The 16832-nt window shown below is 38.9% G+C and overlaps 2 protein-coding genes and 1 long non-coding RNA gene across 3 annotated transcripts in view; 2 read left to right on the plus strand and 1 right to left on the minus strand.

Annotated features, from left to right (window-relative positions):
* Positions 1–114: 114 nt before the first annotated feature.
* On the plus strand, positions 115–4104 carry LOC135167351 (medium-chain specific acyl-CoA dehydrogenase, mitochondrial). The gene is made up of 7 exons (XM_064130464.1): positions 115–272; positions 1410–1482; positions 2094–2261; positions 2338–2438; positions 2571–2651; positions 2792–3031; positions 3188–4104. Exons 1-7 carry the CDS (start codon positions 261–263, stop codon positions 3755–3757), a joined length of 1245 nt encoding a protein of 414 aa, XP_063986534.1. The 5' UTR covers positions 115–260; the 3' UTR covers positions 3758–4104.
* LOC135167383 (uncharacterized) lies at positions 3849–5124 on the minus strand. The gene is made up of 2 exons (XR_010299840.1): positions 4994–5124; positions 3849–4911 (listed from the first exon to the last, which is right to left on the minus strand). It is a non-coding gene; the product is annotated as an uncharacterized LOC135167383 (long non-coding RNA).
* LOC135167325 (nuclear hormone receptor FTZ-F1) overlaps positions 4497–16832 on the plus strand; it is a 65076-nt gene continuing 52740 nt past the window's right edge. Inside the window, exons 1-2 of the mRNA XM_064130421.1 lie at positions 4497–4901; positions 5027–7030. Of these exons, the coding sequence (XP_063986491.1) occupies positions 6826–7030 (205 nt within the window). The 5' untranslated portion in view covers positions 4497–4901; positions 5027–6825. The remainder of the gene's footprint in view (positions 4902–5026; positions 7031–16832) is intronic.

Below are 16832 nucleotides of genomic sequence, written 5' to 3' on the forward strand. Positions count from 1 at the left end.
TATGGACTATTCACATACTAATCCAAAAACTTGTCATTTGAAATCGTCGAACGCACCATAGATGGGGCATATAGACCACTGGGAATGGACTTTGACCCCATCGTGGACTCACGATTTTCTGATGCTACTATATCAGAGGTATCTCCATTACTTTCTCGGTGGAAGTTGTAAATAGAGGTCTGAGCCACCAACACTGCATGTTGACAGTCGTGGAATAACTTCATTCGAATCCGCGAAGATTTTTCATTTTTCTCTGCAAAATGTTGGCGAAGGTAAGAAAATTTTTACGAACAAATACTTTTCATTATTGTTCATCGGTTGAGTTTTTTTATAAAATGTTCATCTGTCCGCCTTGCATGTCAGGTCAATCACAATGACGGTGATGACCTACTTGATGGATTTATTTTGTCGAAGAATTAAATAACTAACGAATTTTGTTGAAATTGTATTTGATCGATCGCAATTCATGATCTACTTTCACGCGTCTATTCGCCCGCGTTTTGATTTTATTTTTTAAATATTACTCGCACAAGAAACAATAGATAATTCGAATTTCTTGTGCCCCTGAACCATAATAAGCTCAGAGTAGGATGACTTGAAGAATTTAATCATAAGTAGCATTTTTTTTTCATTCGATAATTATTGATATCGTCGTCAACGGAGGATGTAATTAACGAAGATAATGTTCAATAATCAATCGAAACCAATTGCAGCCAATATTAAAGTTTGTTGGATCATTACGAGATTTTTTTTTCTACGAAAAGTAAAAGTTGGCTTTCACTTGGGAAAATTCTGAGAAATCTCGAATTGTTTACTATTTCTTTTTATAATCACACGTCGAATTGTTCACAATCAACCATTTATTAACTTCCCGATCCGGAGCGCCAATAATTATTGTTCTTACGGCTGTTAACATAATCATTGATACACATCGGGGCGGGAGATGTTCAATTATGCGAAGGCAATGGTTAATACCCGGTTGATTTATGCAGGGTATTTCCTAATTTTGAACACTGATGACATTCTATCAGTGTAAATGTTTTTTGTCTGTCTTGCGCACTCCCCAGCACATTAACAACTGATTAGATTAGGTCAATGACAAGAGAAAATTTTAATCTATTGTAAAACATAAAGTTGTAACACCTGTCGTTATGCCTAAAATTAATAAGTCATAAAATTACTGAAGCTTCATTAACATATCATTACCCCGAAATCAATTATAATTTTTTTGGTGGCAGATAATCATTTTATGATGATTTTTTTCATGTAAAAAGTAGGAAAATGGAATTACTTATGTGAGCTATGAATATTCAGACCTAAGTCTGTGAAGTGACATTGTTCTATTCAAATTTTCCATGCAACTTTGATTCATGATAATTTATGCACAATGATTAATTAAACAATTGCAGGTGTTCCGTGCTGCTGCCAAGCAAACAGTCAACCGTGCATTCTCAGTCAGTGCCTCCCATGGGATCAGTTTTGGTAATGAAATTTTTTGTATTTAACTTTCGTAGGATTTTATGAATTGAGAGAAAAAGCTGCTGAATATCACAATAATTTATTGACCATGGTAATACCCTGAACATTTGGTTAACCAATGACAGGTTTCAGATAAGAAAACACTGCTCTTCGGAGTGAGATATGAAAATTATCTTTTTCTTTTAAAAACACAAGTAAGGCTCTTCAAATCAGGCGACTTTGAGATCAAAGAATAGCTTTATCTATTTTAAACACATCACAATTGAAGCCATATCAAAGGTCGTACTTCGATGCGGGTGTTCTGATTTTCATATGCGTTTCGTTGTACTTCGTTTCATTGAATTTTTGAAAAATATCAGGATAATAATATACAATATTATTCCTCTCATTTATTTGTTATATATAAAATAGATAAATAGTATAAGCACATAAAATACAATAATGTACTATTTGGAATAAATTAAAATATAAGAAACAGAACAAATTTCCGAACATAATTTTATTATTAATACATTCGATTGAAAGAATAATTTTTTCACATATAAGTAGCTTTTCTCTTCCCGTAACCGACTGGCATAACAACTTAAATCTAAAGACATTATTTCTAATTTCAGAGCTCAACGAAACCCAAAACCAATTAAAAGAGACGGTTGAAAAATTCACTAGAGAAGAAATAATTCCCGTGGCCGCTCACCACGACAGAACTGGAGAATATCCTTGGGCAATTGTGAAGAAGGCTTGGGAGTTGGGTTTCTTGAACAGTCACATACCTCAGGAATATGGTGATATTGAGCTTCGTAGAGTAGAATTGAATGGCATATAGAGTCACTAATTTAATTATTTTATGATTTATTCAAGGTGGCCTCGGTCTAGGAACGTTCGACGCTTGTTTAATTGCTGAGGCCCTGGCCTATGGATGTACGGGAATTAAAACAAGTCTTGAAGCGTCCGGTCTTGGAGTAAGTGACTATGGCATGACCAGTCAATCATCCCTTGCAGTCAATATAATTATATGCACCCGATTATAATTTTTCCCATTGCTGGAGGGGTTTTAACTGTTCTTAAACCTTTCCTTTGCGTGATTATTCCAGCAAGCACCAATTATCCTAGCTGCCAACGATGCCCAGAAGAAGAAGTACCTGGGACGACTCATTGAAGAGCCACTGGTGGCTGTAAGTAGACCGGAATTAATTATTACTCGAAAAATATAATAAATATCGTCACACACCACTTGTTTAAATTAGAATGACTAGTTATCAGTACATTTTGGTAGAAGAAAAATTAATTCTTGCTGGAACCACTTGTTCGACAGGCATACTGCGTGACAGAACCTGGTGCGGGCTCAGACGTAGCTGGAGTAACTACAAAAGCTGTGAAGAAAGGAAACGAATGGATCCTGAACGGCACAAAGATGTGGATCACCAATGGAGGTGTGGCTAACTGGTACTTTGTACTGGCCAGGACCAATCCAGATCCTAAAACGCCAGCTAGTAAAGCATTCACAGGATTTATAGTAGAGAGAGACTTCGCGGGAGTCACGCCAGGTCGCAAGGTGAATCACTGCTCTTAACAATTCATCAAGAATGTGCATATGAATTATTATTATAGATAGAAATGAACATGAGCAACCCAGTCCCTGTTTCCATTTCCCACTACAATTCAAAAAAATTCCTTCAAATGCAATTTTCATCTCAGTTTCATTTTTTAGGAAATGAATATGGGTCAGAGGGCATCAGACACTCGTATGGTGACGTTTGAGGACGTTCGAGTGCCAGCGGAGAACGTTCTCCGCGGTGAGGGTGATGGTTTTAAGATAGCTATGGGTGCATTCGACAGAACGCGTCCCCCAGTGGCGTGTGGTGCCGTTGGTCTTGCTCAGAGAGCCCTCGACGAGGCAACCAAGTACGCACTCGAGCGAAAAACCTTTGGTGTACCAATCGCCCAACATCAGGCGGTCGCTTTTATGCTCGCAGACATGGAAATTGGGGTGCAGACGGGGAGACTCGCCTGGATGAGGGCAGCCTGGGCGTCTGATCAGAAGGATCCAAATGCAGGAGTCCTTGCTAGCGTTGCCAAGTGCTATGCTTCTGACATGGCTAACAAAGTTGCCTCTGATGCCGTACAGATATTCGGCGGAGCTGGGTACAACTCGGAGTATCCAGTTGAGAAGCTCATGAGAGATGCCAAGATTTATCAGATCTACGAGGGGACATCGCAGATTCAAAGACTCATCATATCTCGTCAATTATTCAAAGATATGAAAAACAAAATGACATAATTGTTATTTTCTGTTAAATTTTAAAGAGAATCGTCTTTCATCAATGGCATTGTGCCATTACCGATATTATTTTCTATATTTTTATGATAGATTATTTTGATAAGGGAGTGTGCAAGTATTTTTTTTGTGCAAATCTCGCAAAGGGCGATGACTATCCTCTGAACGGTCAAAGAACACAGTACGTGAATTTTTTTTTTGCATCATTTGGAGGTATGGCGCCGAAAAATCCTATCCTGTGAAGAACATTGTTCCCATAAATGAGGAACCTTGTTTTTTATTGCAATATGTAAGAAATTTCTCTTTACACAGCCGTGATATATTTTTGAAATATATATTTTTTCCATCTATTGCTTCTTATAGCAGTCATTTCCCTATCTACTCGTCGCATATCTGTGGTCTAGCTCTCCTGGCCGACTGGAATCTTCAAATAGGGAAAATCACTGGTGCCCACGTCCTCAACAGTTCGAAAATTAAAATGAATTAATATTTTATACAGCGAGACTTGTGGCTTCGACGCAAAATGTCTATATACGCGGTATTGCGACGTGAAGACAGACATTCCTTTCGTCGATATTAATTCAACAGTTCAAAATTTAACAGCAATTTTAATCTATTAATTTCGCCCTCATAATCCCAACCCCCAGTACCGAGTGTTCATTCAAACCTCGCGCCGCTGTGTAGTACGCAACTACGCCGCTGGCGTCGCTAGCCGCAACGACGTTAGTCAAGTGGATTCTCCAACGAACTTTTCCCCCGTCCCTCCTAACGTTGTGCCATGTTTCCCGTGAACTTCATTATTTACAACACATTTAGTGGACTTCGACGCTACAAATTATGCAATGTACAGTGAAAAAAAAATTGTCCCTCAAAACGACAAACGAAGAATCTTGTGACACCTGACCTACTGAGGTGTGACGGTCGTTTACAAAGCGCGACCGAGTCATAAAAAAATCATCCCATTCAGAGTCGGCAAAATAAATCAAACGGAGCGTAATAGCAGTAATAGCCCATCAATTCTTGGACAATCTGGAGAATAACTTTTCCTGCGGATGGAGCCCCTAGAAGAGACACGATCTACTGACATTTCCAGACAGCCAGGAACGTACTCGCAGACTGCATCGAGGTCCCCTCCTCCTCGCCACAGGTCCATTTTTCTGTCCATTCATACGTCAAATGTATTTGCCAATCGTCAGTTGAATTGATGACTCAGTGATTATGTTGAAAACAAAAAATCACCATTTTGTTCCTCTTTTTTCCTCTCTCCTCCAGGACTCGCAGCTCCAACGTGTTCATCAGAATACCGAAATTCAATTGAGGAAGAAAAATAACCAGTCCAGCTATCGAGCGTGAGACTGTTTAAAGCGGAGATTGGCACAGTTAACGTTTTCCCTTTCGTTCGGTCACTGACGTACCAATCAGCCAGCCACCGCGGGAAAATTCGTATAAATATCAACCTTCATTTACCTCCATACGAATCAATCCCCCACCCTGATCATCCCCCGGCAGAGCTTATCACCGGAATAATCCCCGACTGAGTCAAAAAAAAATCTTTAAAAATTCTATCGAACCCCCATCAACTGAAACAACACCAACTCCATCAAAGTCAAATTCAAATAATCTCCAATGTCTCAAGTCGCATGGGGGATTCACGAGGGGAACCCCCCTGCACGAGCGGTCTATCTGTCGATAAATCGCGCAGCGCAAAATATCTGTAAAACCGTCCTCATTTTTATTATGTAACCGGGGAAACAGTAAAACGTAGAAACGCGAGGCGCCGTAGGATTCTCGACAATCGAGTTTACCCCATCTCAATAAATTCCTCGTCCGATCGAATTCACGATAAATATCAGAGGATTCACCGGCTCAATCCTCTGCGTGTCCCCCCTCCCCCTCTCCGACCCCGTCACAGCGTAGATGAGATCAAAAAATCGAATAACCATGTGCAGAAGCAAAAAAACAATCGCATAAAAAGTGAAATTAAATTTCGCGTCTGCGCACCACCGGTGGAATCTTTTTCCGGCAAGTGTATTTAATTCGGATAAAATAGGTGTCGCCCCCCGGCATATGTGTGGAGACGTCCCTGGGATCCCGTTTGGTTGCATTTTCTGTCAGAAGTTTGTGTGCCAGGCAAAGATAGGCCCCCGGGGATAAAAAAATATTACCAATTCAGTGATGATCAGAATTTCACCCGTCACCCTGACAATTAATAAATCGTCTTGTTGTATGAAAAGATCAGTTACACCAGCCATACGAGTGAATAATAATCGATTAACATCGGTGATACGATAATAAATACGGTGTTAAATTGTGTGTCGGTGTGAATCCCTCGAGCACAGTGGGACGCTCGCTTGACTAAGGGAGTGCCCGCCCGTTCCCCCTGATGCAAAGTGTAAGTGAAGTGGCCTACAGACCTACATTTGTCTAACGCACCAATTTTTTTCACCAACCACAACTGTGTTATTTACCACTACGTTGAGAAATAATACAACACAGTTTGTAAACACAATCATCGCCGATATATTATCAGTACTCATTGACCAGTGAATTTCAGTGGTTGTCCAACAACTACTCTCATTTTTTTTTCTTCCTTAATTTAATGAGAGAGGAGAGGAGCAACAGTGGTGGTGGACAGAGACATTTTTATTGAACACAACAAAAAATTATGAAGAAAAAACACTAGTGATATGGGGACAGTGGTGTGAGAAAATTGGCCATTTTTTTTATTTGTCCCGGTGATTTGGTGGGCTATTTTTTTTTTATGCACGGGGGGGTAATCGAGACGTGCCCGGAGGTGAGGTGATCCTCAGTGTGACGGGACCGGCGTGGGCTCTCCTCCGTTTTTTTTTTCTGTAGACGTCTCGAGGATTGAACAGAGAGGGAAAGTGAGGAGTTGGGAGAGAAAAAATATCTACATGTAACAGTTAAATGTGTGAGTCAGTACTGGTGATAAAGGACACATACGTTGACAACGGGCGAGAGGTGGTGTGTGTGTGTGTGTGTGGTGTTGGGGGGGTGGGGGAATTTTTTTCAACGTTAATAAAATCATCGAGTGATTGATTATTTGGGCAATGCACGAGGATCGAATGGAAAATCCGGTTGGCGATGTTAATGGGCCCGTGGAGGCAGCGCAGACGGGCACGAGCCTGGCCGAATCATCGACATCACCGCAGATGACTGACGGTGGGGTTAACAACGTGGTACTGACGTCTAATAGTCATCAGGCTGGGACTGATGCGAGACTGGCACTTGTTGTCGATGTACGGAGTGAACCAGGTAATTGTTACCGTAGATCAATGATTCAATTGTTTTTGTTCTTTTTTGGGGTTTGTTTAGGTTGATTTGACTGTGTGGGTGGTAATGTGTGAGAGCCATTCAGAGAGGTAGCCCCTGTTCTTTGTTGTCTGTGTGGAGAAGAAACGCCACTTGCCAAACCTCTCCTGTGCCTCGTTGATGCCCCATTGGTCGTCACTCCCACTCTTTTGCGATTTTATGGGGACTCGTTGTATTTGGATAGTTGGGGACTAGCTGTAACTGCGGGGCCTGACCCAAATTTGATAGAATTTTTACATGATTATTCGGAAATTAATCGAGTGACCTGTTCACTTTCTTTTGGTATTAGTTTTTTAGTGCCCTAATCGGCACTCCCATTCTTTCGTGGTTTATGGGGATATATTTCATTTGAATAGTTGGGAGACAGCAGGAACAAAAAATGTAGTCTCAGTTTTATAGAGATTTCCATTGATTTTTTAGAAATTCATCAATTGAGTCCGTTCCTTCATTCGTCATTAATTTTTGCTTTGTCACGTTGACACTCCCATTTTACGTGATTGTGCAGAGATAGATTTGGTTTGAATAGGTTAATTGCAGCACAAATAAACACCTTAGAAAATTTTAACTGCCAACTCCTGCACTCAAACAATTTTTCTTTTTTTTTTAACTTGTTCCTTGTCACTTTTACTCCTTCACCGTTTCCATGGGTACGACTCGCACTGAACTAGTATTTTTTTTAATAATCAATTGAACACTTCGTTATCTTCTGTTGTTAGTTTTTTTTTCAATTTCCCAGGTCATCGTGGGGCTCACGAGGCACAAAGAGGCAATTTTTCTCCCCCAATTTTGTCACGTTTTCGCACACATTTCGCAACATTTGGTGAATGAAAAAGCCGGGGGAGCCATGCGAATTCTCGTAATGCTTCTTTTTTTCTCTTTGAGTCGCTTCTTTTGTTGGGATGGAAGTGACGGCGAGAGACAAAGAAGCCGTCTGGCTCTCCCCTACATCGAGTCATTGCGCCTTCTTTCATTTTTAATGTGTAAAACCGACGGATATTATTTTTAGCAACGATTAAAAGAAATATTGCGGCATGAGAATGAATGTTATGTCTTGAGTCGCAGTGGGAGTCACAATTTTTCAGGATCAATTTTTTTTATTTTCACAATTTCTCTACATCCAGACTGAGTTACACTCAGCGAGGGATTTTATATGCATTTTGGATGTGCTGCCGATATGTAGGTCATGCCGGCTGTGTGAAATCGAGAATGATTATTTTCATTTTGCCAATGTGCCCACACACAGTGGGCACCGAACACATTTGTGTCGACTTTATTTGTGTCTTTGTAACAGTTTTCAGTGGCTTTTTTTTTTCTCACTTCATTCGCTTAATCTCGTTTTTTTAATCGATTTTATTCGGGGAAAAAAAACATGCACTCATTCTTCACTGACATCTGTCGCTGGATTATATAACTGGTGGATCGAAGGGGAAAAAGGGGAAGGGCACGATGAAACGAAATTACTGGCTCTAGGACCTGTTTAGGTCTGCAGGTGCTTTCACATTTCAATGGACGCGAAACATCTTTTGTTCGGCAGTTCTCTCTTTCCATATCTAAAAATCCATTTCCATGGAAAAAAAAAAAACTAAAATAAAAATCATGCGGAACTAATTCTATTTAGTAAATTCTGGTGTCGCGTGCCAAAATAGTATTTTCAGTACGACGCTATGGGAATGGGAAAAGGCGAATGAAAATGTCATTGCTGTTATTGAGTAAAAAGTAGTAGTAAAAGAACACGAACGACAGCTTTACGAGGGGTTAGAACTCCCGCTGGCTCTGTTGACAATAGCATCGACAACATCTACCTGCTGCTAAGCGTCAATTGCACTTGTTGCGCTTTTCCGAGCTCTTCCCCAGGTCACACTGCGCGGTCCCCTTTTTTTCCCCACGTCTGGGGGTGTCCCGTGCAACAATTCGTTAGTCTACTGCATGTTAGTTAATTTCGCTGGGCTATAAATCAAGATTATCCCCGTGTCCCTGGATGGGAGCGACAGGGCAACAAGGTGTGCCCCGTGAAAGTGCAAATGGGGGTCGGGCTGGGTCGCTCTAGGGTCTGGGGGGACGCGTGGCCGACACGTTTCTAGGATTGTTCGAGATTAACAATATACGTAAGAAAAGGAATTGCCAGGATTTTCTATTGCTGTGAAAAAAAAAAAATTTTTTTTTGATTCATTCTATTTGTGGAAAGACTTAAAATAATTTGGGTTTATCGATTGGATTTAGACATTTTCGGCATTAGACATTCCGTATTGTTATTTCGCAAGGTTTCAATAATAGGAAAAATAGATTTGTAGAAACAAAACAACTTAAACTCTCCCCTGTTGTCGGTGGAGCCCTTAAATATCTAATCTTGGAATTAAATGACGTCTCCTCGATGAATTATGGCCCATTAAAACGAGACTTTAGGGCCCATAATTTTTCTTGTCGTCGCGTGCCTTCCAATTTTGGGTAAAATGCAGGCAAAAGGAAAAATCTCTTGTCGTAGAATCAACAGAAGGATAAATACAACGGTGACGTCTCACTCTCGGCCTCTCTGACTATTGTGCAATACCTGACAGTGTTGACCCAACTCTCACCGGGAGTTGGACCCTTCTCAGGACTCATTCCTCCCCTTTGTCTCACTTCACCTTTATTCAATTCCCTTTTGCAAACAATTTTCACTTATTCTTCTCGGCTTTACGACCGGGGGAGAGACGGTACGCGCGAGTGCTCCCCGGAGACGTAATGATGGAAAGCGAAATGATCTCTCGTTACAAAGACAACCATAAATGCAACGGGTATTCTTCCTGGAAGCCCACACCCAAGCAGAGAGGATTGAAATGTAACGGGCGAATATTAGCCGAAAATGATTTAACATTTTTTTTTTAAGTCTGTAATTTCCTTAATTGAAGAAGAAAAAAAATGCTGAGGGGCATGAATGAGTCCAGTTGAATTACTCAACACTACTTGACATTTTTTTTTTCGTTGGATTTCATCATTTTTTGATTGGACAACGAAAAACGAAATGAGAGTATGTTTTCTTTAGAGTGCTCGAGTACTTTGGCCTTTTTTCGGGGGAAATCGTCAATATTTGGAGTCACGCCGTAGGTGAAGTCACACGTTTCGTAATTATTTTTAGATTTCTAATGTTGTAAGTCCTTTATTTTTTAATTCTGCGCTGTTTGGGAAGGATTTAAGGACCTCAATAAAAATTAGAAAGCGAACTTTTGAAGAAAAATTTCAATGGTATTCGTAGGGGTTCCCTTGGAAATAATTATACGAGAATTATAATAGACTTGTGGAGATTTCTTTGAAAATATCGACCGTAGTATAGACTTTAGATTTTTCAAGCCAAATGATAAATTATTTATTGTCACAAATCACTTGAAGCATTACACCATCTTTTTCTCATTTATTTTTCTGGCACTAGCTAACGTTTTTAAAAATTATAAAACCATTAGAAATACGTTATTTTTCACGATAACTTCTCGAATGTAAAAAATAATCTCTGTTCATTCAGAACTTTAGTTTAGAGGAACTAAAAATAATTATTCTCTGAACAAAATCATCGCATAACCCCGATTACGATTATCGAATGCATTTAAATTCCCAACTCATCAAATGTATTTCTCTGCAAATGATAAAAATACTTGAGGAGCGGTAAATCTTCACAAGTTTTCGAGAAAATGCATCGAGAAAAATTTGTTCCAGAATCTCTCATGTACTAAATACCACGCAGTATATAAAATAATTCTTGTAAATATTACAGTAATAACTTTGCAGCATATAAATATGTTATATATACGCCCACGCGTGCGTGAACGTCGTTTTTCCTCGCGTTGTTATATATGCGGACTCGTATTGAGTCGCTTGACCCACTTTGATAAACCTCGCATTGGAATAACTCAATAACATACTGAGAACCCGGCACATAGTGGCGACAATCATTATTATTCATGCGTCAAGTTTTTTTTTTTTATCCCTTTTCATAGCACTCCGGAGTTATGAAGTTCCTCTGAGCAAATCTCATTTTTCCGATTCCATTGAGTACAGGAGATTGGGAATCTTCTCGTGGAGATGCGGTGACTCTTCGAGTTTTTTTTTTTTTCAAGACCGTCATTCAAGTTTTTTATATGTCTACCCGAGACAAATTGAAATGGAAAGTGCCGGAGAACCGGGCGCGACGATCGATTGCTCTTTGCATTCGCTGCACAGTCCGATCGAGAGAAGTTCTCGCGAAACGTTTCGATTGGCGCTCCCACAGGTGGCGCGAATGGCCCACGTGCTGGAGTCAATAATTTGAGAAACATTTTATCGTTGATGAGGGGAAAAATAGGGGTCAAACAGATAATTAGTTCATTACATCAGAGATTGTAATCGATGGTAGCTGAACAGCAATTTGCTGAGTGACTTCAATTTTTTTATGAATGATATTTTTTCATGTCAGTTGATAAAATTTTAGTTGTGAAGTGGAAGAAATTAAATGATTCACTTTTTGTCGTTTGAATAATTTTTATGGGGAACTGTTTCGACAGCTTTATTTGGTTCAACACGGAGAGAAAAATTCTTGAAAAGTTACGTGACTCTTCCGTAATTTGTCAGTCAAAATAATATTCGGTAAAAATTACGGAAAAATTACGCTGAACTGAACATTTTATATTTTTTCTCGAACGTTTATGACTTTTTCCTGAAAATTCACTAAAAAAGTGCGTAACTGTTCCGTAATTTTTACTGAATATCGTTTTGACTGGTAGATTACGGAACAGGCACGTAATTTTCCAGAAATTTTCTCTCCATCAACAAGAGAAAAAAAAAATCACGTGATAATGTTGGGATGGGTCTTCGATTTGAAGGGAGATACCGAAATTATTATAACGTGATAATTGTATCCACATTACAACGTGATTGTATCAGAGGGAAAACCAACAGTTAAATAAACACTCGGTTCATTCCATCAGTAATTATAATCGTTGGTAACTGGTGAGCAATTTGCTGAGTGATTATTTTTTAAATTCTTCATGTACAATGTTTATGTCGTGGAAGTTAATGGCTCTTCAGTTACGAACCGCACAAACTAGAATACCTCAATTTTGATTGATTATTATACAATTTGACTCTGCCCTATAAATAAACTCCCTTATCTTAACAGTATTTTAATCTCTTTTAAATGTGAAGATATTCGTTGAAAATTCATCTTGCATTTGAAGGCTTTCATTTACCACACGAAAGTACCGTAAATAGTTTGGCGGTACGATCTCTTTATCACAATATTATCACTTCTCATGATAGGATCTACCGGGTGGAGGAACAACAGCTGTTAAATGAACATTAAATTATCGCAACAGTGATTGTAAGCGATGATAACTAGAGATCAATTTTCCGAGTTACTATGCTCTTCATTCTTTACATCTATTGTTGTCTCGTGGCAGTTGATGTCACGTAAGGTGTTAAAAATATGGAGTGACATGCTTTTCACGGACGACGTTCCACATTCCAAAAAATCCCTAGAAAAACTAACGATGTTTATGATTCCAGTGACAATCACATATCGTTTACAATGGCAGTGTAATCAACGTAATGAAGGAACGATTTAAATGTGTGTAACTAATCAATGTCTGACGTAATAAATTAATTCATTACGTGAGAAACTGATAAGTCCTCACTAGCGAAGGTGGAAATTAGAGTGGGATATTTTTTTTTTTCATTACAAAATTCCTAGAGACATTTTTGAGGGTTCGGATGGTTCCAAAAATCATCACAAGACTTTTATGACGTCCCTCAAATGTCAAGATGTTCCCCAAATCATCATAAACTGGAGTTGCCTCCGTTGACTGAGCTAAAATGATGATGACTTTGGCTACATGTTTATCGTTGCTTACAATAAAAATTCTGATCAATCGGATGAAGGAAAAAATAACAGTTAAATGAACAATTAGTTCATCACAATAGTGATTGTCGACGATAGTAACTGAGGGACAATTTGCTGAGTGAAGTTTTCATTTCGTCTATACAGTATTCATTGACGGAAACTGTTCATACTTCAATTGTGAAGTGGGAGGTTCAGTGACGCGATTCTCCTTGATGATAATTAAAGTTTACAGATATCCATCAAAAGCTCAAAACGGGGATTACTGTAGATTCATTTTGGCAGTATTTCATCATCGCTATTAGCGCAGTCAATTGAAACTCATTCACTAGACGAAAATAGTGATGATTTCAGCTACATTTCATTATTACTTATAACGGGATTGATTGTCTGAAGCGTAAACAGCTGTTAAACGAGCAATTAATTCATTCTGTGAGTGATTGTGATCGATGGCAGGGGGAAGATCGGATGTTTTTGGCAGTCGATGACATTCCAGAGGTGGAGAGGAGAAATAGAACCAATAATAATTTTTATTCCACTCTCCTTCATATCGAAGATATGTTCTGAAGTTAATTATAGGAGAGAATAATTAAAGAAATAACTTGATCGATTAATCTCTCACACCAATTAAGGGTAGAGACCATAGTTTTTTCGGGGAAGGGATGTAGTAATTTTTTTTTCGTTGTACGCCGTGAAATAACTAGGGTATGTTTATATTACTTCAGTAAAAAATGAATCTGATGTGGAAAAGGAATATAAATCAATTTCTCCAGACGATCCTTCTCTCAAAAAATTTCTCGTAGGGGAATAATATTTGAGATAACTCCGAGGGCTCTTTTAACACAGAGATAAATCTTCTACAGTAAGTAGACACTATAATTGAGGAGATTTATTGGCTGTAAAGAGGTATTAATTTCTACAAACTAACTCATATTTCGGGCCAAACCAACAGATAAGAATTCATAAAAAATATAGTTCAAGTGACCGAAATTATCCACCACAAAGTTGTAACTAACAATTCCACAATTTTTCCCACCTACCATAGCATCACTCAATGCCCAAAAAATCTCTACCCTTAGAACACTCAAGCAATGTTTAAAATCACCCCAAAAAATTCAAAAATTCAACTCCACCATTTTGAAAAATAATTCTACAAATTTTCTAGTTCTTCCTAACGCTTGGTGAAGTCCACAAAAAAACTCAAAATCCCAATAAAACAATTAAAAAAAAAAAATTCTCGAAAAATTCGAAAATTGAAAATAATTCCCGCGCTCATGTTCGCACTATTCCCCGCCAGTTATGACGAATTCGATTGGGTAATAGCGGCTCGCCGTGAAGTAACTTCACCGCACACGGGACACGGTTCGTGGTTTTTAATAGGCGTCCTACTTTCCGCTATCTCGTGGCAAATACACACAAGAGTTTTGTGCAAAACCCATGGGCATCCCCCTCTCTCCTTCACGATTCTCCATCATCATTCGTTCATGTTCGTTCAAGTTCGTGTATATGCGTGGGTCCCTTAACGACCCCTCCTCCTCCTCCACCTCCACCCCCCCCCTTCTCCCGCTCACCCTCCCACTGCCTTAGCGGCAGTAGCGCGAGTGCGTCCCGAAGACGCGTGATGCGATTGGCGCGTGTCCCTCTCCCTTTCCCCCGCAATTTTAATTTAATTCCAAAGACTTTTGCAGTTCTACCGAGTCCCACACCGAGGCGACACTAACATTCACGTGTCTGTATATTTATTCGTGATTTTTAATAAAACAGACCTCACACATTTATTTATCACCGGTGTTATTCAACTAACACATGTTTAGCCAGCGCAGAAGGACTGAAATTGAAAGTGGCTTGTCCCACTGGCCCACTGACCTGATTACCCACTGACAATGACACGAATCCTTGCCACCGACGCGCTTCTCACTCTTGGCGCACTCAGCTCCCTCGAGGCCTTCCCTCAGGGACGTCAATCCGCGAATCAAGGGTAGGCGGGGAGGCAAAAAGTAGAGAGGGAGGGTAATACTGTCACCTACCGATATTTCCTCGTCCCGGAGTGGTAGAAAAAATCGTGAAATTTCAGGGACAGTTTGACATTAAGTCGTTGGAGAATGACATTAATGAGGGGAAACCGCGAATTTAAACGAAATTTGCGAGAGATAATTTTCAAATTGAAAAGCGGAAAATTTTTTCAAGTTCTATGACTTCTCGGAGAGAAAAAAATTCTTGAAAAATTACGGAACAGTTACGCACTTTTTCACTGAACGTTCCAGACTTTTTGAAGAACATTTTGGAGTTTTTCGGGAAAGTCGACTGAAAAAGTGGGTTTGTTCTGGAATTTTGACCGAATATTGTTTTGACTGGCAGATTACGGAACCGTCACGTAATTTTTCGGGAATTTTTCTCTCCGTGCTCAAGGACTTGTTTGATACAATTTACCAGGTTCCAGTAGTTATTTAAATGAATAATAAATTTTGCAACGACCGAGTTCCCTGAAATTTGAGTGGAGCTATCACTTGATAACAATGTTTAATAACTGTGTGCATTAAATTTTTTCCGATACAATAACGTGAAAAAATATTCAGCCGCGAGGACAACAGGTTTTCCACTTTTTTAAAATTATCGATGATAGTTGGCTACTTTATTGAACGGTAAAATATTACAGCATTTGGAAACTATTTTTGGGATTTATCGGCTAGTGAGATTGTAATCGTTGGTTGAACTAGTTTGGCGTTGAGTGTTGGAGAATTGATTATTGGAACTGGGTGGGGTGAATCGGGCGGGGAGGGTTTTGTTGTATTTTTTAATTTGTTGGGGACGATTAAAGTCGTTTGTTCATTGGGAATTTTAGTAATCTAGGAGTCGTTTGTCTACTTCTAGGTCGGCATTCTCGGTAAGGTCGGAGTGTGGGTGGGTGTTTCATCCACCCACATGCACCCGGACGTTATGCAGAACTGTTGGTTACTTCACAGATGATTTTTTTTTTTATTGAAGCGAGTGTATCGGCTTTTATTCAGGCTACGAAAATTAAATTGTTTGAATATTGGTCTTTCGGAGCTTAATGATACCGACTATTGAGTGGAAAAGGAAAAATCCATTAAAAATAAATAAATACAAACGACGTGGAGATCTCATTTCAATTGAATATCAAACAATCTGCTCTTATGAATTTGACGAATTTGAAAGTTGGTACATTTTCAAAAAAGAAATCTTTTTTGGGATTGAAATACTCTCGCTTTTTCGTGTCTTTGAAATTTTTCAAAAAACAGAGTTGTATTTTTTCAGCTCCACTTCACCGTAGGTAGTCGAGGGTTTCGTAATGATTTTATTATTCAAATTGTGAGTGTCTCAAGATTTTTAAAATTTTTATCTGCTGGGAATTACAACAAGGCAGAAGAGATTGGAAATTTTGTATTTAAATTATTGAAATAATTGGAAAATTTATCATGGAAATTACAGATTTTTGCAATTACATTACAAAAAATATTCCATTTTAACAAATTATTCGAAGATTGGGTGCGTTCCCTATCCGTAATTTGCAATTAATAAATTCTCAACGTTGAAAAATATTTCTAAATCGTCACAAATTCCTCGATATGAATTTAAATTCAGAACAAAAAATAAGATTTATAGGACTTCAGCCTATTTAAATAATTTATTCATAACAATAAAATAAGATTCTTTTCCTTTCAAATTCCATTCGAATTCCCCCATCAACCACGATACTTACCAATCTCACGAATTAAAACTCCAAATCTCCCTGTAATTCTCAAATCTCTCCCCAAATCTCTTCAACTAAAAAACGCTCATTCCTATCTTAACATCTTTCAACTTAAAATGGGTCATTTTTGATTCAAATCTGGATGAAATTTCCTATCTCCTCAATGATACCACTCACACCACAGCCACTCA

Source organism: Diachasmimorpha longicaudata, chromosome 11 (assembly GCF_034640455.1).
Source record: "Diachasmimorpha longicaudata isolate KC_UGA_2023 chromosome 11, iyDiaLong2, whole genome shotgun sequence".
In the NCBI taxonomy this organism is placed as follows: domain Eukaryota; kingdom Metazoa; phylum Arthropoda; class Insecta; order Hymenoptera; family Braconidae; genus Diachasmimorpha; species Diachasmimorpha longicaudata.

Excerpts from the sequence above, each read along its gene's own strand:
- LOC135167351 (XM_064130464.1), top strand. Across the intron at positions 2,439-2,570 it reads TTGAAGCGTCCGGTCTTGGA|CAAGCACCAATTATCCTAGC; the intron begins GTAAGTGACTAT and ends TGATTATTCCAG. Across the intron at positions 2,652-2,791 it reads TTGAAGAGCCACTGGTGGCT|GCATACTGCGTGACAGAACC; the intron begins GTAAGTAGACCG and ends CTTGTTCGACAG.